The following is a 27255-nucleotide window of genomic DNA, read 5'->3' on the forward strand; positions in this document are numbered from 1 at the left end:
AATAACAGACCTACTGCTACATAATAAATTAATTCAATTACTGGATAGAGCGACACTGCACATTGCAACACATAATCTTGAATATCGAGGTAACATATTGTTAAGATCGCGGCGATCGTGCAGGCAGGAAGCGGCGAGGGACGAGGCCAGCAGGCAGAATTGCGGGAAACGAGGGTTTATTCGGGGAAACAGGGCAGACAGCGAAGCACAGAACATCAATGACGGACCCCCAAATAAGGAAGACGTGGACTAATATACATGAAATAAGCCGAAATAACAGGGAACAGGTGATCACAATCGGGAATTAACGCGAGGTAACGAGGGGGGCGTGGCACACAGGAGGAGCGAACGAGCAGGTCATGACACATATCCTACGAAGTTTTATATATAATACATATGTTTTTATGATTGCTCCATATAAAAGCAAGGATGCTAAAATTCAGTTCTTATTTAATTATTAAATGACAAACAGCGAGATTTATTTGACAGCTCCTTTTTGTAAAATTGAGAAGTATATTAAAACATCCGTTCTGTGTGTTTCATGCAGCACGTGACTCACATTTTACGCCCCATTACCGTGGTGTCTTTTCGGGGTTGGGGGGCAGGGGGTCCGTCTCTCGAATTAGACCCAGTTGTTCGCTTGAATTTCATACCATATGTAAGAATTAAGCCCTTTAAATCAGCCTGTGTAAAGGAATCCGCTAAGCAAATTCTCGGTGTAGTGTGCTGTAATGAAGCGCAGTGCGTCTCAGCGGGGAGGTCGGTCTGTGGGAGTTTTGGTGGAGTGCCGTCGGTGGGAGTTTTGGTGGAGTGCCGTGTTTCAGCACAGCGGATCTCAGGTCCGCCTGATGTTGGTTAAAACTGATGTCTGAAATTCAGCCTTAGCACATGAATGCAGGAACGAAGGCCGTATTCACGGAAAGACTTAATTAAATCGTACAAGGCGTAGTCAGAGTTCACGCCGTAGATTGGGAGATCAGAGTCGCCGTTATTATTCACTTTCTGAGGGCCTGCACATTGAATTACCACGATGAAAGGTCACGCTGCAAAGATCTGGACTTGTGAAAAAAGAACTAGACTTAAAATGCCGATTGTTGAGAGAAACTATGAACGTTGTGAAATGATTACCTTTATTGCTATATAATACTAGTCAGAAGTTGAGAGAACAGCTGTCTGTTTTTAAATGCAATGCCTTGTGTGTAACATTAGCGTATGACGTCTCCCCGAAGGTCAAACATCACTTGCCTCGTGAAACAAGTTATAGAAACATATAACAAGTTATACGGAAATTATTGAGTTCGTCTGATATCAACTGCAAATTGCGTGGGTTTACACAATGCAGTTTATTTCGTATTTTTTAAATAATGCCATCAAAGTTTTGTGCGAAAATTATAATGGCTAACCATTTATAAAAAAGGCTTTATACATACACATTAACACTATTTTTTTCGGCAGCGCACGTTGTTATTTTTAATTCTATAAACGAAAAGAAAAAACCGATAGATGAGTGCGAGATTTCTTACTTTTGAGAACATATAGGATAAGCTAGTAACTGTCGTTGTCCTTTATAAAATTTATTACCGTAACGTTAACCATGTATGGGAAAACAGACCACTCCTATGGAAACACGACAAAATTCCTGTTCATAGGTATGGGAAATGCACAAATTACAAAAAAATGTACATTAATTGTTACTGTAATTTTCGCGCAAAACTGCTAATATTTATAATATTTATAATTTATAATTTTATAATTGTGAAATAAACTGCATATGTCAAATTATTTTGCATCATGATTTGTGTTTTTTGCTTAGTAGCCTATTTAATACATTTTAATTAATACACTTCAACGTGTCAATTCAATTCACGTACATTAATTAATTTTCACGCAGAAAGAGTATGCACTAAATACACTTTCAACATAACTGAGTATAACTGCAGCCCCAAAATCTACACTTTTATTTTAAGGCTCATTTTGTGCGCAGCACCCAGCTTGTGTACCAAAGATTCAATAGATCAAGATTCTGACGATAATAATAATAATAATGAGGAGGAGGAGAAGAAAAATCTAATTGTTTATTATTGCTATGATAATCATAATTGATATTATTGTTGCAAATTATTGATACAACTGTAAAATGTTTCACAATTCAATATACAACACACAAATCCTGAATGGATTCAATTTTTGTTGAAATCCAGCTGTTTAAAGCAGGTCATGTTCAGTAAAAATATAAACAACAGAAATTTTTTAACAAATTTATTAAGTAAAATTGCTGTTAAGTATTTTTTTTTTCAATTATTCATCGATATTCAATTTAGCTATTTGTATTTATGACGATCTTCGAACCACATGTAGCCCTGTAAGGTCATCCCTTTCCATCTTTCGGCCAATTATGTTATAAAATCGACACATCTTCTGAATATTAATGACCTTTTAGGCCAATCAGAGACGTGATTTCGGCGCAGGAGGAACGTTCAACCCACAGTCCGCAAGACGGAGATAAAATGGCATGTTTAGGGACAGCTACGCACCAATGAAAGTTAATCATATTAATCTACGATCAGCATCAAATACTGTCCGCCCGTTACATCTCACCTATCAATCGTCATTTAATGGAGGTAACAAGAAACTTTTTTCTGGATAACCTCCAGAAGCGGGACATAATGGCTAATATGTAATTCTATTCGATGGATTTGGACACTATACGCTAACATGCTGCAGTCTTAAATGAGGCGGTCATGGAGAAAAAAGATTCTTGTGGAATATTTAAAGCCTACACAGTCATTTTCTTGTTTTCCTTGTATCCCCTTCTCTGCCAAGGAAGCTGGATGTAAGTACTGTGTCTTTGTTACTCAGCATCCTGAAATATTTTTTTTATCTTAATTCACATTGTTGATCTGTCTTATTTTTGTTGTTTTAGAATAGCCTATCATTGTCAAGATAAGAATGTCAATATTAGTATTTTAAAAATTGTGGTTATGGTTTTTGGGTCTATTTTTTAGGTGGCTGGGAGTTACATCCGCGGGTGTTCCGGAGAAAATGACTTGCTCGAATATACCTTTAACAAGCAAACAGAAGGATATATGTAAAAGAAAACCGTATCTCTTAGCGAGCATCCGGGACGGCGCGCGTCTGGGCATCGCCGAATGTCAGACTCAGTTTAAGCACGAAAGGTGGAACTGCTCCACCAGGAGAGACCGATCCGTCTTCGGGTACGAACGGAGCAGCGGTAAGTGCGACCTCTCATTTTTAGTGTTTTTCTGCCGAGAATTTCAGAATTCATGGTAAATTCTTTGCGTCACATTAAACTATAAATAGGCTACAGGCCATAAGAATCATCTTACAGTCTTTCCAGGCAATTATGTCTAAATCGATTTAGTGAAATCTACAATAATCCGATTTCTATTTCAGTACTCACATAGCTCGGCATTTCTCTCTTCTTCGATTACAATTTAAATCATTATTTATGTAATCTCTTTCTCTCTCTCTACATATATATATATATATATCTATATATAAATCTACGACAGAATTTCAGGTCCACTTTGTGTAGTACCGGTTGCTATGATCAATTGCATCAGTGTAAATTGGAAGCTTCACAAATCGCAGAGCGCATAGTCTGCTTTATGTATGCGGTAAATTAAAGGTAAAAATGACAGTTTCGCTCCGGTGAGAGTTGTCTGATGTGCGGAGCAGCAGCTGGCGCTCAATAAGCGGACGGCACCCAGAAACGCCGCACATCTGCTGCGATTTTCCCGTCTCAGCAGACCACTTATCCACGGGCAAGTGCTGTCTTTGAAATGGGCATTACGTCCTAATCCCACATTTAATCCTGTGGGATTATGGTAATTATGGGATCCTGAAACGTGTAACGTTAGACACCGTAACGGTGAAATACGTCCCAAAAAATGTCTGGTTCCCAGATAGTGTACACCAACAGGACACATACATAGTGAAATAGTCCCTTTTTTTTTTTTTTTTTAAAGAAAACTTACAATCTTAAATTTTATAACAGATATTATTAAAGAATATTTTTTAAATAATAAATGTCAGTCTCATTTTATACATTTTCAATGTTTTATCAAGCGAGGTGTGTCGGGTTTTGTTTAAGCCTAGTTCTATATTTGAACCATTTTGATTATTCATTTAATTGAGTTTACCGTTTTTACACAAGTCTTTGGGTATTAACATGCCGATTAGCATAACTGATCACAATCTATTTTATGCTGTGTATTGCCACTGTGAACAACTTTGAAACCGGTCTAACTACACCTAATTACAAATATTTTATCGCAATGACTGTTACAGTAAGAATTTCTGTAAAGAAAGTAGGACATTTTTACGCGATTTACGGTGAAACAACAAGCTTTAAATAGGTGGGCCTATCTTAATATCGTGATATTTTTAAAATTTTTAAGTGAATTACATGGGGAAGGACCTTGAACTTTAAATGTAAAGAAATCCTTGGTTTAAAAAAGTATAGTATTTGGTTTGGATTTATTTGGTAATTTTATTATAAGGGATGCATGAAGTTCAGTGGGCAAAGCCTCTGTACCTGTGACCAGAAGGTTGCTGGTTCGAGCCTGGCCTCACCATGTCTGCGAGTCTTTGGGCCAGGCCCTTAACCCCCAGCTCCCTGGGCAGCGGTGAGTGGCTGCCCTTCACAGCCAGCTTACTCCGACCTACAGAGAGCAAGCTGGGGTTGGCGTAAAGAGAATTTCCTCACAGGGATCAATTTATTGTATGTCATTTATTCAAACCAGTTGAGATACAGTGATACAGGTTTTAATAGGTTATACGGTATGAACTTTATTGTTGTTCAGTTATTAACATTTTAACATAATCAGCAGCTATGAATTTATAGCGATTTTGCAATGTGAGATCTCCACATTACACTGCAGTTCACAGAAAAATATGGAGCATGATGACTTAAAAACAATAGAATAATGGGTTGGAAATGCCTGGAAGATGATGAGTTTATATCTGTAAATCAGTCGTAAGCCTGGTATTTGTGATGGCAGTGTGACTGTTTGACGGAGATGCTGACGTTCTTCACTGTTGTCTGCAGGGACGAAGGAGACAGCCTTCATCTACGCAGTGATGGCGGCGGGGCTGGTGCACGCCGTGACGCGCTCGTGCAGTGCCGGGAACATGACGGAGTGCTCGTGCGACGCCAGCCTGCAGGCCGGCGGCTCGTCCAGTGCAGGCTGGCACTGGGGCGGCTGCTCCGACGACATCCAGTTCGGCACCTGGTTCAGCCGCAGGTTCATCGACAGCGGGGTCTGGAACATCTCGGCTAAGGGGGCCGATGCCCTGGTCAGCATGAACCAGCACAACAACGAGGCTGGGCGGCAGGTGAGGGGGAGGGGGGCGATGTTTGCTGATGGTACATTGCGGGGGGGAGATGGGACTGGATTATGCAGCTGCAGCTTTATGAAGGCTGTGATGACACAGATAATATTTAAAAGCCCATAGACAGGTGTTGCTAGCCAGCCAGCAGGGGGCATGGTGGTTAAGAACAAAGCCCCATAGTCGAAATGTTATAGATTTGTATAAATATAACATCCGCCTGTAAAACTGTACAAAACGGACAGAACCATCAGCCAAGCAGCAAAGTAACATGTATGAGACGACAACGCATTAAATTGGTCGTTAACAGCGAACGGTGGAAACCGAACTAAACGTTTCTTCTCACAAGTCTTAATGGGAAATGTTAGTTTATCCCTTCCCGTTCTTCAGCCGGGGGTGAAAGTCCGGCTCACGAGAAGGCAAGGAAGCATGCAAAAATTTTTAAAGCATTTCAGGCAGCCATTCCACGCTAACGTGCAAGCACAACCTGAGCAGTGGCCTAGCTGGCTAATGAGCATCATGCTAACATGTTAACGCAGAGTCGGGGTCAGACAGTCTGTCTGCGCCGTCCGCCGCCCAGGTCTTTCCTTGGGGGACCCTCCCTGCTCTCGTTGCTCTGTGAATGACCCCATAAATCAGGAGGTCAGTGTGCCTAAAAGAAAAAAAAAAAGCTGACACGGTCAGCTCAGTGAGCGCTCTGGAGAAGCACACGGTGTGTCTGCAGCCTCCCCTGGTGTAAAAATCGATTTCCACACAGCAAGCGTCTTGCTACTGTGAATGTAAAGCTCACTTGTGACGTCCTGGCCAGTGAAGAGTCGAGCCCGTCCAGGTTTTCAGAGCACACTAGCTTGGTCGACTTCCATAGTGTCCTTTGACCTTGCACAATCACCGCAGCTTTGGCAGCTACACTAACGTCACGCAGAGTCTGCCCGTCATCCATATTTGGCTTAAAGTTTGTAGTGAAAATGGTGGTTGGGGGAAATATCTCACTGCTGCCCCCAACAGGCCGTGGCAAAGACGATGCTGACGGACTGCCGCTGCCACGGAGTCTCGGGTTCCTGTGCCGTGAAGACCTGCTGGCGGACGTTGGCCCCCTTCGAGCGGGTGGGCCGCTTCCTGAAGCAGCGGTACGAGGACAGCGTGCACATGCTGGACCGCATCAAGGGGAAGGTGCGCCGCAAGGAGAAGGAGCAGCGGCGCATGCCCGTGGTCAAGGACGAGCTCGTCTTTCTCAACAAGTCGCCCAACTACTGTGTGGAGGACCGGCGGCTGGGCGTGGCGGGAACACGGGGCCGGCGCTGTAACCGCACGTCCAGCGGGCCGGACGGCTGCAGCCTTCTGTGCTGTGGGCGGGGCTACAACACGCACGTGGTGCGCAGCGTCGAGCGCTGCGAGTGCAAGTTCGTCTGGTGCTGCTACGTGCGCTGTCGCCGGTGCGAGAGCATGAGCGACATGCATACCTGCAAGTAGCGCTCGAACCCTGGACCAGGACCCCCCCCGATACGCACGGACGCCCATTCTCGGACACAGGTGATCATTCCCCAATAAACAGCCTGCAACTGCGCACTCAGGAAATGGACATGAACAAACAGTGATCCCTTGGTGAGATGGACCCCCCCACTCTGCTGCTGTATGGGGGCTGCATAGAGTGCCAGTGCATTTTAAAGCCCCCCGAGTTCGAGCACTGAACTGGCTCCATCGACTCAAATGTGACTGATTCACTCAACATACGCCTGCGGCTCTGTCTTCACTGCAGTTTGGATGCAAGAGCAGACCTGATTGGCTACCAATCAGAACCCTAAAACTATCTTTGGGGCTGTTTGATTGGCCACCTAGAGGTTTAAATTATGAAAGGATTCAGAAGGGAACATGGACAGGTGCCTGACAGTGAGTTCCTGAAATTAGGAGAATGTTAATAATAAAATATTTACTTTGAATAACTTTGTGTTTGCATATCTTTACAACCTACAGACATGATTAAGCCCAATGTTATGTTAAATTGTTAACATTTTGTACTATTTAATAGTACCACTGCCTAACTTTGGTCCTATTACTGCCCTAAATCCAATGTTATATTCACGATTTAAAATTGATTTAGCTACACCGATAAACCTTATTTCTAAGCGTTTTTAAAATGTAATTTAATAAATAAGCATTTTAAAATGTTTTTGGTCTTTACATATGCTTTGGAAGATAGTTATTTTGAAATGATTTAACCCAGACAGTCAAACACGGCAGAACCAGTAGTCTATACCTATATATTAAAGTAGTATTTTTTCAATTGTTAATTTTTATATTTGTAAATATTAAATTATGCATAAAAACATTCGGAAAATAGGGTTTTGAGTATCAATGGATTTCATCACGATACTGGTGTGTCGTATCGAGACAGTTTTGCAGTTTGATTACTGTATACCTGTCATTAATTCTGTATATGTTTTTCTCATTACTACAGTATGGTCATCTGTGAAGCACGCAGTCCTATATAAGACATATATTCGGAAGTGGTCCATATAGTGGTCCATTCGGAAACCCCTTTGGGTTCATTAATTGCAGTGGCTGGTCTTGAAGGGAATTCTACTTTCAGCGCGTAAAATGTGCGCCGTTGTCCCGCTTTCCGGTCTTTGCGTCTGTTGGTGATTTGTGAGAAGCGACAGACCTGTGCTAAATACCGCGGGTGCTTTCTTTCAAAGGGGCTTAAGGCTAACTAAGTGCCCCCTCCATGTGTTGGGTCCTGGACGCAGGGAGTCACGTGCCTCCGGAAGACAGTTAGAAAATACCACCACGCAGAAATCAGACTCAGTGTTAAAACGGCTTATTTGTAAGATGTGTAGAGCAAATTAAAGTGGTTCAAAGGTATTACTTTCATTAACATTTAATTGTGTGTTTTTCATGTTTATGGGAAATATTTGTGACACATTTACAACACATCAGCATATAGCCTATAGTAATATAGTGCTTGCACGTGCTTTTTCCTGTATCGCTGCTTCTTCGCAAATTAAATCCTCGGGAATTGCAGTACTACAATATTCCACATGGTGACAGTTTCCTTTAAACAAATAAAGGTTTAATTTTCTTACATATTGTTGCGGTTACAGTGTTTAATGTCTGCTTACTACCGTCTGTGCAATGTTTATGTGAAGTGTGTGTGTGTGCATTTAAAACACAGGAGGGTAACGATATCGAATTTGTATTCACAATCTATAGCATTTCCAGCGCATAGGGAAAGTTTCCAAACCCATACAAGCTGTCCACATTTTGTTACATTTCAGACTCATCATAAAACGGATTAAATACATTTTTAATAATCAATCAATCGATCTACACATAATACTTGACAATGACAAAGCAAAAACAGCTTTTTGGAGTGTTTTGTTAATTTATTAAAAATAAAAAAACCGAACTATTAACATTTGGGTAAGTCTTTAGACCCCTTCACTTAGTACTTAGTTAAGGCACCTTTGGCTGCAATGAGAACGGCAGAATGGCCCCACAAGCTTGGCATACCTTTCTTCTGGAATTTTCTGCCATTTTTCCTGGCAGCATCGCTCAAGCTGAACCAGGTTGGACGGGGAGCGTCGGTACCTTTCAGGTCTTTCCAGAAATGCTCTTTTGGGTTCAGGTCCGGACTGAAATCTTTCCGTATGCGCTGCATGTTCCTTAAATGCGGCCGGGCCGCCCACATTCACACCTGATTGCCATCCTATTCATTGAAATACCTGTCACTAATCTCCCCTTCAAAAGGGCTGATAATATGAGTGGTTCACATACTTTTTCCACGCACAAAAAAAAATACATTCGGTCATTCTCCTTAATAAATGAGGAAACATGTATAAAGTTTGTGTTATTTGTTTAGTTGCGTGTCACGTCTAAGGAATGACTAATTATATACAAGGCAGCACGAGGGATACAACCCAGGAACTAAAAACACCCAAGGAGGAGGCCAGACCAATGCTGAAATACCGGAAACATTCACGCCAGGAACGGCACAGGGAATGATGCTGAGGGCGACAGTGACCGAGCTGGGGGACACAGAGAGAGCGGGTACGTATATACAGCGCACAGGATTGGCAAACGAGAGAAGGGTGTGACAGGGTAAGACAAGAGGTGACGACGGGATGACCAGCGACTTCTGCTGGCCAAACGGGCACGGAGGTGGATCATCACATTGGGTTCTCTTTATCTAGTTTTAGGACTTATTAATGGTAATATTTATACAGGAATATATTCAGTTCTAAAGGGTTCACAAACTTTCCAGCGCCAGAGGTGGCCACGTGGATATAAGTGCCTGTGACGGGCTGATGGCCCCCGCCTCCTACTTCCCGCGTTTCCTAGGCATGACACCCACAGAGACTCTTGATAGCTCTGATGAAAACGTTCTTAGCACGTTCATTCATACCATATGCCATGACTGATAACATCTGTAGATGGGAAAAGCAGCGCAGATGCGCTCCTGTTATTTCTCAGATCACATAAAAATATTCAAACCACGTGGTTCAAACTAATAGTCGGATTGGTCTTATTTCTTTAGCAGAACAATTTTTGAATCGTGGAACAAAAATCGTGGATAAAATTTATGCTTCACACAAACTAGCATTTCTCATTGTTGTCTTTTCCCGGTATGTTACTAAAACTTGAATGAAGACAAAATGGTTAAGATTTGTTTCACAGCATTTCCCAATAATTTTTTAATACCTATAAATAATGACAGAAGTAGAAGAAGACTGCTTTTTTTAGTGGTCAACTTTAAAAAATCGCAATTCAGCTATAATTTTTATTGCTTTGGATAGTGGGCCTAATGTTATTTTTGTTTTACACCAATACATACGTATAAAATGCCAGTTGCTGCCAGTAAAGTTCCAAATATCGGAGCCCTTTCCAGGAGCGCTGTGTTATGTCTTATAGGTGGTGACTATTATACCGTATAATAGCGTATATGTACACCAGCTTCTCCTCTGATTGATTCGCATTTCCGACAATATTAGGTTGTTATACGGTAAATCTATTTTTAAGAGGTGGATTTACTACGTATACTCGCGTATACCTACCTGGTTTCCAGTGACCCACAGGTGCTTCCAACTTCTAGTCAAGTTTAGCGCTTCCAACAACCATCACCTCCCAGTGCAACGGAACCGAACCGCGGTGACGGCCCAGTGCTGCATGTCAGTCCGTTGGTGGGTTTTGACGCTATGAACAAAATAGGGAGCTCTGGATGGTGGTATTAGCCTACTGTATATTTGTATACGGTCAAAAACAAAAACAAAAAAGAAATGACGAGACTCTACTGGTGTTCTTTTTAAAATAATATATAAGATTACCACCACAATCAATAAAATGCTAAATATCGCCCGCTGATGCTTCATAATAGGCCTGTACAATATTTTAGGGCTATTGATTCTTTAAAATTTAAAAGGAAAGTGGCCTTATTTGAGCATTGAGTTTTGTGGTCTGTTCTGCCATCTAGTGGAGAATCATCAAAAATAATGTAAAGTTTTTAAGGTGAAATTTAGTTATCAAAAATTGATCAAGAGTTAAGTAAGATTTTTTGAGTTAATCCGCCTAATTGAATATTAACCTACTCTTTAAAGGCCACGATGCTATTAACGGCTCTTACCGGGTCACTATTTCACTACTGTATAATATTTCACCCGTATCAATCACAATCTTGAAATCTGGCCCAAATGAATGCTTATTTTGGGGACATTTTTACATCCTTAATTTTTTATAAACTCAAATTAAATAACCTATGGTTCATTTCAATTCACACGACGTGTGCAAGTATGAGTCAAAAACTAAATCTGGCATTCGTTTCAGTTTTATACAGACTGAAAAAATACGATTTTAAAAGTAGTTTACACTGGGCAATTAATTAATCATGCAGCCCTGTTAAAAGGTCACGCTAAATAGCCAACCGCGGACATATGGTACATGGGAACGAAAATGTTTCCTCTTGTTTTTAAAAAGACGCTGATTTATTTACAGGCCGGAAAAGTAATACATCAGTTTAACCTTTTTCAGCTTTGTGCTTGGTTGATCGTCTTCTTGGCCATCAAGACAACTATTTTTTGTTTTGTGTGGCAGGAACAGGATTTCATACCAAACCCAGACCAAACATACTATGTTCCAAATTAACAGTCATTCAGGGCCTTTGGAATCGTGCAAACTTTCCCCCCCTTTACGGCTGCAACCATGCCCGGGCTGCAACCATGCCATAGAGGGGGGGGTGCAGGACAGGGGAGCTGAATTTAACAGAGGCTTATGAACGAGCAAATTGGGGGGAATGCTACAGTAAATAAATTAATGATTAAAATATAAATGAAAACAGTCAAGTGGTAGAGATTTTTCTATCCATAAATTCACCAGTACAGAAGAGTTGGTCAGAAAAACTGTTTCTCTGGATTAGGAATCCATTCAAAGCAGCACTCAGAAATTGTCAGGTCTGGTAAGATTTACCAGGACATGTCTTCAGGCTGGTTTGTGCTTATGGGTAATAACTGGTAATAACTGAAATTATAACAGCGAAAGGGACACATTATCAAACGACATCCAAGTAAAATTTACCCAGAGTACTTTTATGTATCTCTCATTTTCCCTCCTTGAGCTATGAATGAGGGAAACTTTACTTTCAGGAATGGCTGGGGGGGATGGGGGGGGGGGCGGTGGTGGTGTACATATAAAGTTGATTAACTTGGTGGGCACATTTCTCCGAAGCAGCTTTGCAGTGAGTGAGTAGGACATGCCCCCCCAAGGCGTCGTAATTGACGCTCTTGCCTGGTTTCCTCTGCTGGGCCCGCTGCTCTGACAGGGGGGGCTCTCTGACGGAGCCGTCCGGAACGGGGGGCTGGGGACTCGCCACACCTGCCCGGGTCGCGGGTCTTTGCTGTTAAAACGGCGGATGTCCTTGGGTTAAGATCATAAATGATTCCCATCTTAACAAACTTGGGCACATTAGTCTGTTTTTAAGGACAAGCTACAATTTTGTGATTTTTGTAGAAGGTTGTAGAAGAATTTTAGAGTCCTAGGGAGGACTTGTATGTTTTTTATTGCCTTCGTCAGAGAGGCATCTGGATTCTTAGGACACCCTCTGCCTCCACACACACACACACACATGTCTTTCTTTCATATCTTTGTGTGAACCGTCCATTAATTTCTATTGGTAAAACCCTAATCATAACAATGACAACCTTAACCCCTACCGAGCCCTAACCTTAACCATAAGCAACCAAACAAAATACAAGACATTTGGCATTTTACGTCTTTTGATTGCAGTCCCAGATTTTTACAATATTGAGTAATTGAGTTTCCCCTTTCTGGGATTGAAAAAATGGTCCAGGCAGGGTAAAAATAACAGGTTTTTATGATATTGTGGGGGCATGACCCATACAGACACACAAACACCCAGGAATGATTTAAACCAGAAGTTTAACCACACAGTTTGCTGACTGTGGTCCATAGCGCCAGAACAGATTGTCGATTTTCAGATGAAGCACTTTCCTCAGCACGACTCAGCGATCAGCTGCAGGGCCTGAACCCAGTGCCCTTGTGCCTCTCAAACATTTGTGCTTTTTGTTGAAGAATACAGAAGCCATGACACAGCAGAAAATAAGGCAAACATGGAAGTGAGGAGCAGGACCCTGTTTGTGGCCAGCGGTGGCATGTCAAGGAAATCCTGCGATTCTCTGCTGGTCAGTTTTCTCCTTTAGTTTTTCATGTTGCTCAGTTTTTTTACTGCTGACAGAGCCTGAAATAGGGCATATACACTGTGTGTGCGTGTGTGTGTGTGTGTGTGTGTGTGAGAGAGAGAGAGAGAGAGAGAGAGCATGTTTTGTATATATTACATTATGGGGCCCTGTCATTTTGATGTTTTGGGGACCATTTTTTCAGTCCCCACAAGGGGAAACTGAGTTTTATAAAAGTCTGTGATTGCAGTCAAAAACTAAAAATACCAAAACTTGTATTTTGTTTGGTTACTTACTTACTTAGGGTTAGGGCTGGGTAGGGGTTAAGGTTGTTATTGTTGGGATTAGGGTTTTTCCTTTAGATATGAATAGACAAAGAATGTTAATAATAACCCACAAAGAAATGGATACAAATGTGTGTGTGTGTGTGTGTGTGTATGTGTGAGATTCAGCCTGTTGAAAGCTTTTCATTCACCCCGTTACACAGGAAAAGGGAGGGAGTCACCAGTAGGGGGAGGTGATAGAAGGTGGAGTTTAAAAGAAAGGCCCGCGTGCCGTGGGGGCGGACACGGGGACGAGGCTCTGAGAGATGGCGCACGCAGGCGTGACCGGCCGAAGAATCCCACCTGTCGCCATGGCAGCTCTGTTCCAGAACCTTCTCCTGCCGCTGCTGGTGCACTACCTCACCGTGATGGTCGCTGACTCCACGAAGGTGAGCTTTGGGATCCAGGGCTCAGGTTTCAGACGGGTGGCTGTAGGTTCCAGTCTCATTCAGTTTATTTCCAAAAGTCTGGAGTGTACACAGTTACATGTTATGACGGATTAATCTGCATGATCTGCCTGAGCTTGTATGCAATGGCGCAGGTGAGAGTTCCATACCGGGGTGGACACAGCTTGATCATATAAATTCAAAGGTCTACTTATTGAGTGAGGAATAAAGCCAAATGAATTATTGGGGGGTACGTGCCCCCCCCCCTTTTCCTATGCACGTGGTTGTATGTTTATGAATAATTCAGTGTTTGACACCTGAAAGCAGCGGCCTCTTGAGCTTCGATCCTGTGGGTTTTGATCATATGTCCAGTATCTTATCCCGCAATGCCACTTGCTGTACTGGTGGGGGGATTGCTTGCCCTCTTGTAGCACCTGGAGACCCTCAGTGCCGGTGTCACTCCCCCCCCCCCCCCACAGAGCCGGTGTGATAAGTCATCAGTGTTGACCTCCCAGCACTGTGGTCGCTGCTTCCTCAAGGCCTCCATCGTCTGTCCCTCAGGATTATCTCTAAAGGAGTCAGGGACTCCGGGCTGCAGGTGAGTGGATCTCGGATGGCTGCTCTAGTTGGGCACTACAGAGAGCTATTAGAAGATGTTTAGCTAGTGTTATGGAAGGCAGTCTGTCAGGCCGACTGCTCTCACGAACGTCAGGGAGGGGAATAAGCAGCAGGGACAGCATCATTCAACAAAAGCCCCCGGAAAGTTTCTAAGAATTTCTATTCCTGCTGATTTTAACCTCCTGAGACCCAAGGAAAAAAAGTGTCCTTCAATTTTAGGTTATTTGTCTTTGGAGGAAATGGGACATCTTACAATTTAGATTTTTTCAACTTTATTTTTATTTTTTATTTCACTGCATGTCCTCTTTAGTGTACAACAGGAATAAATATGTTTCCTTGCATCAGTGAAAAGATAGATGCAAAAACAAAATGTCCACTACAATGGACATAAATGAATGGGTGGGGTCTCAGGAGGATAATCATTCCTCTGTCAATAATAGTTGCATTTATTACAATCTATAGACAGATTCTCCTCACTGTATGATGGTTGATATTCTGACACTGCGATGGTGTGATGGTGCACATCCGGCAATCAAACTCTGAATTTTGATCTGCCCCTGGAGTAGCGATATTGCCGTACGATGCTTTCTTCTGACTTCGGCCGATGGCTGCATTCCTCTCAGCAACGATTCCAGTCTCTGTGGCGATCGCCAGCTTAAGCACCTCATACGCGGAGACTCTGTACTGCTCTGCACAATGGCTGTCTGATCATACTATTCACAAGACAAATTAATCCAAAATCCAAGCAGATAACCTGTAACTAGTTGCCACATACATTCAACTCTGAAGTCATTTCACTATTTTGATTGATGAAATGAAATATGAGGAATTTCTAATTGTAACAGTAATCAGTTTAACACGCACATCGTGTTCTTTGCTACACACTTGTCAGTTCATCTTCTGTCTCTTTATTCTGGTCAGGGCTATGTGTGGTACGGATTACCCCGCATGAGATGCCAGTCCATCTCAGGGCACACACTCCCAGCCACTAGGGGCAGACCATGCTGCCGTCATGCAAAATGGCCGACGGCACGGTCAGACAAAGGCTGAGGCAGTAACAGCCTGGATGACCTTTCTGGTTTGCATGATGCCACTTGCCAGAGTAAATGGGGGTTTTCTGTGTGTCTCTTCCCAGTTACAATTACAGGTCGGTGTTCAGTTCCTCCCTGCTCTCCCGTGACTGCACGTTCGAGTGCTACACGGAGATCAGGGTGCCAGAGTGCTGCCCAGGACACTGGGGGAATGACTGCCAGGGTGAGTGTGCATCTGGAGAAATGCCCGTCCACTGTCGTCTTGCTTGTATATGTCTTCATTTTTGGGATGGCATGATCTTTTATTTTATTCTGGTTTGTGAAAATTCATGTTGGGGTTCGACCCCATGTGTGTGTGTAGGGGGGATGTTGATCATATGAAGTTTGGAGAAGGAAGTTGATGAAACAACAAGATGATCAAGAGTGTTGAGGAAGTTTACTTACAAAAGTATGTCCATTACAGTCAGAGATGGAAAGTTCAGGTCCAGAAAGTACAAATCCAGGTTTTGTTTCAGCCTACAAGTTGAGTATAAAGAGCCACCATCACTGAGTACTCAACTGGCTGGTTGAAACAAATCCTTGGTCTGGATTTGTACTTTCTGGACCTGAACTTTCCACCTCTGTCTGTAATGGACATACTTTTGTGAGTAACTTCCCCAACACTGGTGATCAAAACGTGGACAAGGCTCAAAGTGGTGAAGGATGTTACAGTTCAGCGTATCTGTTCGGTGTTTGGGAAAGTTAACAAGCTCATCCTTCCATGACATTCAGGTCTCCCACCTTTCAGGAATGTGTCAGTACCACTCTGGGAGAGCTGATTGGGCATTAGTGTACCCTCCTCACGAGGACTGAACATGCTAATCTCTCTGTTGGGTTTGTTATTCTTACAAAAAAAAAGTTAACCAAGCAAACTGCTGACACTTTTAACAAAAGCGGAAGTCTTATCACCTTAGATGGAATGGAGATTTCCGGTCAGAATGATTGCAGCTTTTTGTCCTTCATCAGATTTTGGGGAGAGAGTGAAGTCTGTGACTTTTTTTTGTTATTCATCTGAGATGAAAGGGAGAGAATCTGCTGACAGCAAAGAGCTGCTGGATTTTTTTTTCTCTTTAGGGGGGGGAGGGGGCACAGCCTGTTATATTTTGAGGATGTGGGGGCCAGGAAACTAACAGGCTAGAGGCCCCCACTAAACGTAGCACTGATAAGGACAGGAACACTGCAGGGAAAAAACCCAGGAAGGCGAGTGAGTGAGGATGTGCTCGGTTTGAGGGTCATGGACTGTTCAGCACCCTAATGGAGGAGGGGGGGGGCGGCCGTATTCCTCTCCTCTGGTCACTTCATCTAGACACACAGGCCATCTAAAGGAGGAGTGGAGTGTCCAAACAGTATGAGAGCGGCACACACACCAAAGGTGCTTTTTCAGTGGTTTCTTGTCAGGGAATTAGTATTTAGACAGCTAACTTGTGAAGGTTTTTCCCCGTCCTATATCGAGGTGATGGGAGACGGGCACCAGCAGGGTATGGATACCTTGGCAGATTCAGGGCGTCTCTGAATATGAATATCCCCCCCCCCCCAGCATATTCACCAAATTCTATCTGGGGCACCCATATCTCTTCACATTGAAAGTGGCATTATGTCATGGGGCACTGAATTTTTCCTGGAAATTTCCAGGGTGAACTCAAAAATGAGTCTGTCTGTCTGTCTATCTATCTAATCTATCTATCTAATGTATTTAATGTATCCATCACTCTTTTGTCTCTCTTCCCCTACCTGTTATGTTAGCATGCCCGGAAGTAGCTGACAGCCCTTGCAATAACCATGGTATATGTTCAGATGGCATAACAGGAAATGGTACCTGTACCTGCCAGGTAAAGTGCCCTGGATCACTTCACCCCCTCCCCCCCCCCAAGCGTCAGTGCACGTCACCTCTCAACCTAAATCCCCCTGATTCACCTGTACTTCATTCATGTAAAAGCCTCCCCACTTTTTGGTGAACTGATCGCCATTCTTATTCCCACCAGCAAGCAAGGATCCTTGAGTTTGTGAGGCAATATATTTACTGCAGAGTTATATATTTCACTTCCTAAATGCACTATTAAATTAACAGGGTCTTACCTGCCTAAAATGTGTCAGGAAACATAGTCATGTGGTGTTACTTTTAAATGACATCCATAAACTCCCACTAGAGCGACCCAAATGACCAAAAGGCTATATGCTGGCACATGTTAGTTCTCCACGTACTTCAGTGGTGGTGTGATATTTAGTGCTTTCCCTTCGTCTCTCGCTGTCCATTATCTGCCCCCCCATCTTCAGCCTGGCTTTGTGGGGACGGCGTGTGAGGACTGTGAGGAGGGACGCTATGGACGTACATGCAGCTCTGGTGAGCATCACAGCTTTGATTTTCTGTAGTGGAACATAAACAAAACCCGCTGTACCTTCACCGATCATCTGAGCACGTCTATCCTGCACCCGGCTCTTTAACCAGTCTGTAGCTGTGTCCACGGTCTCTGTAACCACGGCATCAATGGCGATGGAAAGTGTACCTGCTTCTCCGGCTACAAGGGCTTGAACTGTGACCAGGGTAAGACCGAGTGCAACACACACAACTTTAATCTTTCCCTAAGGTCTGGGAATTGGTCCCATCATGCAAAGAGCAGTAAAATTTATACTGTATCTTAACCTTTGGATTATTCAACAGTAAGGTCTGCTCAAGCAATCCATATAATCTTTATTTCACAGTATAAGTAAACTCTAGGCTCTTGTTTGCTTGTATAAGTGCTGAATATATATTCTTGGGTCTTTAGTACTCTTCTGTAATCGTTTAGTGACCAATCGTGGTTAAGTTCCTGGGTGTTCCCCTGGAGCTCCTCCCCTTTTGAATGTTGCCATGGTGATGTCTGCCCGCTCTTCTCGCAGAGATACCCGAGTGTGCGGCCTTGAGGTGCCCTCTGGGTGCCCGCTGTATTGAGGATGCCCACACGAGGACGCTGGCCTGCAAGTGCTTGCCGGGATACCAAGGAGGCGGGACGCAGTGCACGCGTAAGTCACGTCCACATGGAAACACAACACTGAATTACACTAGTGATGATTAATCCAGTACTAGTCATGTTAACTCCCTCTCCCTCTCTCCTTTTCTCAGCGATTAACCCCTGCCTCCAGAAAGTCTGTCATCCACATGCTATCTGCAATTTCCTGAGCCCAAACCAGCACTCATGCACCTGTGCAGATGGTTACCAAGGCGATGGACACGTCTGCCTGCCAGTGGACCCGTGCCAGACCGGCTCCGGGGGCTGTTCAGAACAAACCACCGTCTGTGTGTACGACGGTCCTGGGAAGGTACGTGCCTCCCTGTCAGCTGACTGCATCACGGTACCACGGTACCACTGTACCATGCTGCCCAACACCAAGGGGGGCTTCGCTCAGAGGACATCATGGAATTATGCAGCGACAAAGAGCAGCGGTTAAACCGCTAAACGGAAGGTGGTTTTTGAAGGTTCTGATTAGGTAGGGTTAGGGTTGGGGTTAAGAGGTTGGGGTTAGGGTTAGGGGTCAGGGGTTAGGTTTAGTAAATGTAAATGTGCAAGTTAATGTGTTTGCTTTCCTGTGTGTGTTCCTGCTAGAGCATTAGATGACATAATGAAGTGTAGTAATAGTGAGCACAGACCTCGGTATCTCAACTCAGTCTCATTGATTGCATCAAGCTAATCAACCTCATGAGGGCTCTAGGTCTCTAGTGGCGTTTCTTAATATGTGTTCTTGACTGTACTTGTGTTCTCGTACCCATTTTACGTCAACTTCCACTACCGAGGACCAGTTCCAATACTCAAGAACAGAAGTACAGAGGATGGGAAAAATCCCGGGGTGTTGTTCTTGCCCCAAATATCAAGGTTGCATCCTCACCAAACGAGACCAATCCCATGATTCATTGCATCCAAAGTTCATTCTTGGGAGGAAAGTTAGCAAGGCTGGTCTTGCCAAGACCACAAGTGCGTTCTTGGTAACAACCGAGAGAAACACCCTCGGATTTGCTTATCAAGATGGCTGACAGTCTGAGTGTGGCTCCTTACAGTCTCACTGCGACTGCCTGGAGGGTTTTGAAAACCTGGTTCCAGGGACAGGCTGCAGTCTGAAGGACATTTGTCAACCTTCCTCCTGCGACAAGAATGCTGACTGCACCACAACGAAGCCTGGAGTGGTGGAGTGAGTGTCTTCATCGCAGTATTTTCATGTGTGTCCGTGCGGGAGTGAACATGCGATGCGACGACTCGACCGACTTTTTATTCAGGTGCACGTGCCGAGAGGGTTACCAGGGCGATGGGAAGACCTGCTATAGCAACATCATGCAGCAGCTCCGGGAGCTAAACACAGATCCCAGGGGGGTGTGGCATGACCAGCTGACAAACGCCATTACACTTTTCGGTACGTGTGGACATCGAGCATGTCATGTCATTTTGCATTTTGCATTTGCATTGCACACAGTCTTCAACAAAGACCCCACTTTATTTTGGCACAAACTGGATTCAACAAGACACTTAGTTTTGTCACTACAGGTATCCCTTATTTAATGCAGTTTTTCGATCAACATGGTAAAATTAATTGCGATCTTCCTTATATGTGGTAAAAAAAAATTATGAACGTGATCCCAAAACTCCCATGAATCGATACATCAGTTGCGTAACACAAGCCGGAGGTTATAAGAATCTTTTGGAAGAGAGCTAGGCTTTAACAAGTCAACAATACGAACTATTCCTTAGAGGAGTATCGTATTATGTAATAGTATTATATCATGTACAGTTATAATTGCTACAATTGATTAACATGGTTTTGATTAACGTGGTGACATCTGGGGGTTAATTAATTAATCGACGGAAACCTGTTCTAGAATCTTATGGTTACACCCTTCAGCATATTCAAACATGCATTAAGCTCCATTACATTGATTAAGGTTGAACATTCTTTTGAGGTTCATGGTTCCATTCTGCAGCACTAGAGTTAAACTGATAAGTAACTGAATGCCCCCTCCTTCTCCCCTCTCTCTTTCTCTCTCTCTTTCCTGTCTTTAGAGTCCTCCATGTCTTGGCCACTGTCCTCACTGGGTTCCTTCACCGTATTTGTCCCCACAAACAAAGGCTTCAAAGGGACGTCGGTGAGTCACTCATCTTCTGCACATTACCGGGAAGCTGTAATGTTCTTCAGAGGCCTGCATTTTGGGCTACTTGCAGGCTAAAGTCCCATAGGCCAGACCTCTGTTTCACAACTCAGTCCTCAGGGATCCACAGACGGTCCTTGTTTTAGCTCCTTCCCAGCTGCCGCTAGAGGGAGCTGGGAAGGACTGTCTGGCATGGAGCTGGGAGGGAGCAAAAATGTGGATTGTCTGGCAGGGATCTTGGATGGAGCAAAAATGTGGATTGTCTGACAGGGAGCTGGGAGGGAGCAAAAATGTGGACTGTCTGGCATGGAGTTGGGAGGGAGCAAAAATGTGGACCTGCCGGGAGATCCCGAGGACCAGGTTTGGGAAACATTGGTCCAGGCAGAATAGGTTACATGGATGTCACAGTAATGTTATTCTGTGGTTTGCATGCATGTTAGAATGTTACTCTGCGGTTTACACCCATTATAGAGTAATATTTCACCATTATTTCCAAATATGTTCTAGTGAAACCATACAGTATTCTATCTTTTCATTCTTCTTCCTTTCGATATATAATTTACATGCATGTTTTTCCTCTTTTATGAGACCTCTTTTTGCCTGCCACTTGACACCATGGATTAATTGTGAAGGGGTGCAGTTTTGACAGTTGTCCAGGGTGGCCCCAGGGCAGTGTTCACTAAATGGCGCCTCCTTCAGGTAAAGAACCTGGTGGCGGATCAGGTAGCAGCTCGCTATCGGGCCAAGCTGCACATGGTGGCTGGAGAGCTGACCTACAACACCCTGAAGAAGGGCGACATCTTCTATACCCTGACGGGCAAATCTGCGGAAGGCATTGCCTCCGATGAGGTGAGGAGGTGACACTTTCGGACATTCCGTCTTCTGTGGTCTCTGGTTGTTCCAGTGCTGCCTGTATTGTTTCTGACATTTCTGAAAATCAACATTTTGGGATTTAGGGATTTAGAGCGTCTTTCTATATGGATTATTTAATTCCTCTAAAGTGACCCCTATAAACAGTCGCGTGCGGCATGTTGGGATTGGTAGGGGGTGGTTTTGCATTGTAGTATTCATTGATGTTTAATGTAGCAGAGTGATTCAGCTCTTGTGTTCAAAGGTCAAAAAAGAGACGGACTATTTCCCGCTAGGCTTAAAAGAATGTGTGTGTTTGCGTTTTTGTGTTCCTGTCGAAACGCATAACACCGTCCGGAACGCACTGTGCCGTGGAGAACTTCCCAGCTGTGTGCCAGTGTGTTTGGTCCGATTCTCTCCCGCCACCTTCTGGAATGAACGACGGAAACACTCAAAATGTGGCCTCCATCCTTCCTTCCTTCCTCCATCCTTCCTCTCTTGTCACAGCTGCCTTCTTTCTCTCTATTTTTCTGAGAGATAAAGTTCTTTTTAGTTGGGGATGATCACTAAGTAGCAAAACATTTACTATGAAAAGTATCTCATTCTTAGTCATGCTATGGTGATTTCTCACATATGATTGCTAATGTAAGATAATATATATACACACACATTGATCCTTGATTGTTCCTCTAGCTAATACAATTATGTGAGATATTACACGGATGTTGTGACTAATTTTCCTTAGGTGTGCTCTGATTCAGTGGGTAATATAATCGATTACATGGGTGACACTGCCTCACGTTGGACCTTGATCTGTTTGAAGGATCAGTCAGTGAGAATCCGTATCCATGGAAGCCGGAAGAAGGGGGACATTCTGAAGTCAGACATTCCAGCTTCCAATGGAGTGATTCACATCATCAATAAACTCATGGAAAACGTCCCGCCCACGGTCAAGAGCGAGAAAGAGGTGAAAGTGACATTGCAGATCTCTGATAGTTCAGTGACCATCTCTGACACCTCTAAGCTAATGCTAATTTTACAACCGGCCAATAAATTAAAAATGATTGATTCTGGTTTCACACAACCTCTTAAGTCATATTTTTCTGTGGCTTCGTGTGAATGTGGAGTCCAGAATAGTATGCAAGACAAAGTCGTGCTTGAAAATCATCTTTCATTCTCGCGGGATGAATTATTAATATTTAACTGTTTGATGTTTTATCCTCCTTGATATTGCTTGTAAACGTTCTAACAAATGTTTCATATTGCCCTACATCTTTTTGCTCTCCCTTTTCTCTGTTTTTATCCAGGAGAACCTGATGAAGATTCTGACACATAATGGGAAGTTTGAGAAGTTTCGGAATTTATTAGAGGTAGTGGCAGGAAAAATTCCACCATACTCTTTTTTCCTCATAAAGCGTTATGCGCTTCCTGTGATTGTGGATGTTGTCATTCTCACCTGTGGGGGCCAAACTCCCCCCTCATGATATTTTTGAGAATAAAGAGGAAGTGCATGAGACCAGAAAACCTACAATGACATCACGAGACACCAGCTACTGAAAATTATATACCGTTTCTAAAATTATTTTTTAAACAAACAGCACGAGATGCCTCCAGGCCAAATTCAGATCAAGATCGTTGTGTATTTCTGTCGTGTCTTTTTATTCCTCAACAATTTCACAGACCATTCCAGTCAAATTTTGAACGTGCCAGTAACACTGATAATCAGAACCTCCTAAGCTCTTAAGCTTCACGCTTTCCCACAGAGAGCTGACATGACCCACCTGCTGGACGCTCCCGGCCCGTACACCTTGTTTGCTCCCACTGGCGAGGCTCTAAACGCCATGAAAGAAGGTTACCATGACTTCCTGCTCACTGAACAGGTACCCTCACACATCGAGAACCTTGTCGTGTCTCTTTTCTGCCGTCTACCTTGATGTCAATGGATTTAACAGATTCTGAAACTCATTTTCCGAGCATATTTGCATATTTTATAGAAGCTATGAAACTTTGAGTAACTAATGTCCGTGAGTATATGCCGGAGCGTATAGTACACAGAAGCGCAGAGTACTTTCTAGAAAGGGTTAGCAGAGCACATGTGGTGATTTGGCTGTTTTAGCTACAGCGTCCTGTTAGCATTCGTTTTCCCGACATCCATGACTTCCTCCACTTCCTGTTAAACCTCAGGGGAAGCCCAAATTGCTGGAGCTGTTGAGGAACCACATCATCCCCTCTGTGGAGGTGAGTGTGCCTTTCATTGACAAAGGCAAACCTGCTGATGCCTGGACCTTCTGCAGCATTTGACCTCATAATAGCCACTAATCAGTTTGAAACTTTATTTTTTAGAAAGATAGTCTGTGTAGTCAGACTCTGCATTAAAACAGATTCAGTGTTTGGAGAATGAACTGCTCTCTTCTGCTAATTGATTTTAAACTTTTTTATCAAAGCTGGAGGTAGCCAACATCGTATCCACTGCTCGCTCTGTGTCGATGGCCAATCAGGCGCTGAACTTCAACGTCACCAGTAACGTAAGCCTCTGAATGGCGTCATAATTCTCAGTGCTAATAGCAAAGTGGAGTAACTGATTGGTTCTTCTTTCCTCAGGGCCAGATCCTCGTGAATGGGCAGGTGATCCTTGAGGCAGACATTGAGGCGAGAAATGGCCGTCTTTACTCGATAGACGGAGTCCTGATCCCATCCTCTATTGAGCCTGTGTTGCCACACAGGTGTGACATTAACACGTTCAGTGTTGTCAAGGTGGGAACCTTGCAAGACTCGTGATTTTCTAAAGATGTTTGTGATAGGTTAATGTTGATCTTCACCTTGCTTTTGGCTGGTATGTGTTCAGAGCTCCTGTACCAGATGCTCCAGGATCTTCACGGCCTCCTGTCCCTCCGGTGTCCCACTGGTAAGCAGAGAATTCTGGGGATCCCCGAGGACCGGTTTGAGAAACAATGATCTGTGTAGCAGTTTCCATTCCTGTCACTTCAATAGTAGGCCATCCAAGTCCTTTCACAGTAGTGTAGTGCTGTAGTGTTGCCTCACTGGAGAGTCAGTGTAAGTAGGATCTAAAATCCTATAGTCTTGTAGTCTTCTTGAGAAGCTTGTGTTTTTTTCCCCCCATGGTGTCCTTGTGGTGAAGATTAATACGCTCCTGAGGGGATGTATCTTCAGGGACACTATTCTGAACATCAGCATCCCCACCATGGGTTGCTCGATTTTATGCAACAAGACGGTGACGGTAAGTCCTCCTCCCCAATTAGGACAACAGGAAGAGTGCCAGCTAAAGGTTCCCTTCCTCAACCTTCCATTCTTTTGTCCTCCACCCATAGACAGAAGCATGTTGTAAGGGCTTTTATGGTCCAGACTGCAGACCGTGTCCTGGGGGATTCAGCACGCCTTGCTCTGGCCACGGCACGGTAGGTCAACATCCCCATCCGCCATTCATCATTGGCTGTCTCTTCAAAAACTAGTATGAAACATTGTTGAATTGCTGTAAGAAGATCACAGCATCTGATAGTTTTAGTGCTTCGAGAAAGCTTACTGATGGTCAGTAAGGGTATTATAGTATCCCAAGAAAGGTTATCAGGGCAACTGGACTTATTTAGTTCTTAGAAAATGTTTCACCCTTCAATCCAGAGGGCTTTCTCATTTCTCCAGTTGCCATGATAACCTTTCTTGGGATAACCATGACCTGGATGACAGAGAATCTTCACAGACATTTAACTATTATAGTACTTTGATAGGATTTGTCTGCCTTGTTTGGTATCTTCGGGAATCTTCTAGTTACTCCCATGTTCTGCTCATTTAACGGACTCTTCCATGCACTGCCACTCACGCACAGTTTTTAGTTCGGATGTAGGACCTGGACATGCCATGCTTTTGACATATAGCTCAAGTAACATGAATTAGTTCACATTCTGTAGGCTGAGTTTAGGAGACTCATCCTTCTACTGTCAACCAGGTGCCCTTGCAGCACTGTGGGTCACAATGAGCCCGTAGAGCAAAAACAAAGCGGGTTACTGACAGGGTACCCATAGGAGGCGATATGGGGGGGTGAGGGGAGCCATTAAATGGGAACAATTAGCCTTTCTTGACAAAAATGGGCCTGAGGAGATTAATGAGAATGCGAGATCTGAGGCCATCTTGCTTTGTCTGTTTCAGTGCATGGATGGAATTGATGGAAATGGGACCTGCGTGTGTGAGGAGAACTTCAGGGGATCGCGCTGCCAGTACTGCTTCAGACCAGACAGATACGGGCCTCTCTGTGACAAAGGTGAATACTTCTGGAGAGGCTGGGCCCTTAGTTCTCCAAAGAATGTCTGGAACGAACAGTGAAGGACTGAATGCGTGGATGAGCAAGGGAGTAATCAACAGAGATCTGAACCACCACTGGTGACAAGGCAATCTGTATGAACACCTTCCTGACCCTCCCCCAGCCTGCTCCTGCATCCACGGCCAATGCGACAACAGCCGCGAGGGAGACGGCTCCTGCCGACCCAACACCTGCCTGCCAGGATACACCGGAAAGTTCTGTGAGCGCCATGCCGAAGCTTGTGGCCCAACGATGGACCGCTGTCACGCCCACGCCACCTGCATCTACAACGAGCCGGAGGTCGAGTAAGTATCCCTGTTGGAATGTGGCCTCCGAGAAATCGGTGAGATGGTCAACGCCCAATAAGGGGGACGTGATCTATGAGCAGGCCGGCTATTCACGTTGTTTGTTTGTGGCTACAGGTGCGTGTGTAAGGCTGGCTACAAGGGGGACGGCATAACGTGCGTGGAGATGGACCCTTGCAGCTCACCTTGGCGTGGGGGCTGTGGTGAAAATGTAATTCCTACACACGTTTTCATCAAAGAATGTACACTTACCCAACACAACTGTACATGTTCATGTTTGTGTTCCGTTGCTTAACCTTGTTTTTGCAAAGGGGCCCCAGATTCCAAAGATTCAATAAGTAACAGGGCTCTAAAAATTTTAGAACATAGCGGTGTTGGTCTGGGTTGGGGGCCCAATGTGATACGCTTCCATCGGGCCTGAAAACGGCGCCTCGTCCTTACATGAGGAAGGCAGCTTCACATCACTGCTTTGACATTTCATGGGGGGAAACCCAAAAAAACATTGCATTACATCATTTGGTGCTATCCTCTACACCCCCCCCCCCCCATTTCAGGAGAAGTGTGTAAAAACTGGCCCAGGAATTCACAAGTGCCAGTGCCTGGCGGGTTGGAAGAGAGACTTGGACGATGACAGGTGCCAGCCAATCAACAGGTGTCTGGAGCCCGACAGGGGTGGTTGCCATGCCAACGCCACCTGTATCTACGTGGGTCCCGGACAGGTGACAGGAGACCGGAATCCCGCCCCTGACCCAGCCTGATGTTTACATGCATCAGAGTCCCCTCCAGCATGCCTCTCTCTGTGTGTTCTATTTCCCACCCCAGAGTGACTGTGAGTGCAAGAGTGGTTTCCGTGGTAACGGAGAAGAGTGCGAACCTATCAATCAGTGCGTCAGGCAGAGTACAAGCTGCCATTATCTGGTGGGTACAGTCGGGGGCGTCAGAGGAGCGTGGATACCCTGACAGATTCAGGGGGCCCGGCACTTTACTGGGTCATTGAACACGTATAATTTATAAAATGATATCATGTAAGGCGGGCGGGGGCCCCAGGTAACATTTACAATGTCTAGCTTCTCCCCCCTCGGTCATTACAGCAGGCTTTAGTCCTCCACCGTCCCACATTCTCGGTGTCCGTCCTTATAGGCCTCTTGCCGCTATCTGAGTGCCGGCACCTGGACGTGTGTGTGTGAGTCCGGCTATGCTGGTGACGGCCAGGTGTGCTACGGCACTGTCACACAGGTAAGTGCTTTTCCA

The 27255-nt window shown here is 44.3% G+C and overlaps 2 protein-coding genes across 4 annotated transcripts in view; both read left to right on the plus strand.

The window, feature by feature from the left end:
* Nucleotides 1–344: 344 nt before the first annotated feature.
* wnt16 (wingless-type MMTV integration site family, member 16) lies at nucleotides 345–7848 on the plus strand. The gene is made up of 5 exons (XM_023812727.2): nucleotides 345–356; nucleotides 2441–2833; nucleotides 3006–3232; nucleotides 5072–5358; nucleotides 6358–7848. Exons 2-5 carry the CDS (start codon nucleotides 2742–2744, stop codon nucleotides 6820–6822), a joined length of 1071 nt encoding a protein of 356 aa, XP_023668495.1. The 5' UTR covers nucleotides 345–356; nucleotides 2441–2741; the 3' UTR covers nucleotides 6823–7848.
* Nucleotides 7849–10395: 2547 nt separating this feature from the next.
* Nucleotides 10396–27255, plus strand: part of stab2 (stabilin 2) — a 33607-nt gene continuing 16747 nt past the window's right edge. For 2 of the 3 annotated variants that reach the window (XM_023812646.2, XM_023812648.2), the window contains exons 1-29: nucleotides 10396–10526; nucleotides 12928–13037; nucleotides 13519–13743; nucleotides 14220–14338; nucleotides 15494–15612; nucleotides 17172–17257; nucleotides 17703–17769; nucleotides 17875–17970; nucleotides 18306–18428; nucleotides 18529–18725; nucleotides 19459–19589; nucleotides 19675–19808; nucleotides 20453–20535; nucleotides 21238–21387; nucleotides 22211–22354; nucleotides 22695–22757; nucleotides 23151–23267; nucleotides 23572–23625; nucleotides 23832–23912; nucleotides 23989–24141; nucleotides 24233–24292; nucleotides 24527–24625; nucleotides 24717–24803; nucleotides 25549–25660; nucleotides 25824–26004; nucleotides 26122–26215; nucleotides 26559–26723; nucleotides 26827–26922; nucleotides 27145–27240. In XM_023812646.2, coding sequence (XP_023668414.2) covers nucleotides 13621–13743; nucleotides 14220–14338; nucleotides 15494–15612; nucleotides 17172–17257; nucleotides 17703–17769; nucleotides 17875–17970; nucleotides 18306–18428; nucleotides 18529–18725; nucleotides 19459–19589; nucleotides 19675–19808; nucleotides 20453–20535; nucleotides 21238–21387; nucleotides 22211–22354; nucleotides 22695–22757; nucleotides 23151–23267; nucleotides 23572–23625; nucleotides 23832–23912; nucleotides 23989–24141; nucleotides 24233–24292; nucleotides 24527–24625; nucleotides 24717–24803; nucleotides 25549–25660; nucleotides 25824–26004; nucleotides 26122–26215; nucleotides 26559–26723; nucleotides 26827–26922; nucleotides 27145–27240 — 3030 coding nt within the window. In that variant the 5' untranslated portion in view covers nucleotides 10396–10526; nucleotides 12928–13037; nucleotides 13519–13620. The remainder of the gene's footprint in view (nucleotides 10527–12927; nucleotides 13038–13518; nucleotides 13744–14219; nucleotides 14339–15493; nucleotides 15613–17171; nucleotides 17258–17702; nucleotides 17770–17874; nucleotides 17971–18305; nucleotides 18429–18528; nucleotides 18726–19458; nucleotides 19590–19674; nucleotides 19809–20452; nucleotides 20536–21237; nucleotides 21388–22210; nucleotides 22355–22694; nucleotides 22758–23150; nucleotides 23268–23571; nucleotides 23626–23831; nucleotides 23913–23988; nucleotides 24142–24232; nucleotides 24293–24526; nucleotides 24626–24716; nucleotides 24804–25548; nucleotides 25661–25823; nucleotides 26005–26121; nucleotides 26216–26558; nucleotides 26724–26826; nucleotides 26923–27144; nucleotides 27241–27255) is intronic. The other variant, XM_023812647.2, reaches the window with a different exon arrangement.

Source organism: Paramormyrops kingsleyae, chromosome 3 (genome assembly GCF_048594095.1).
Source record: "Paramormyrops kingsleyae isolate MSU_618 chromosome 3, PKINGS_0.4, whole genome shotgun sequence".
NCBI classification, from domain to species: Eukaryota; Metazoa; Chordata; class Actinopteri; order Osteoglossiformes; family Mormyridae; genus Paramormyrops; species Paramormyrops kingsleyae.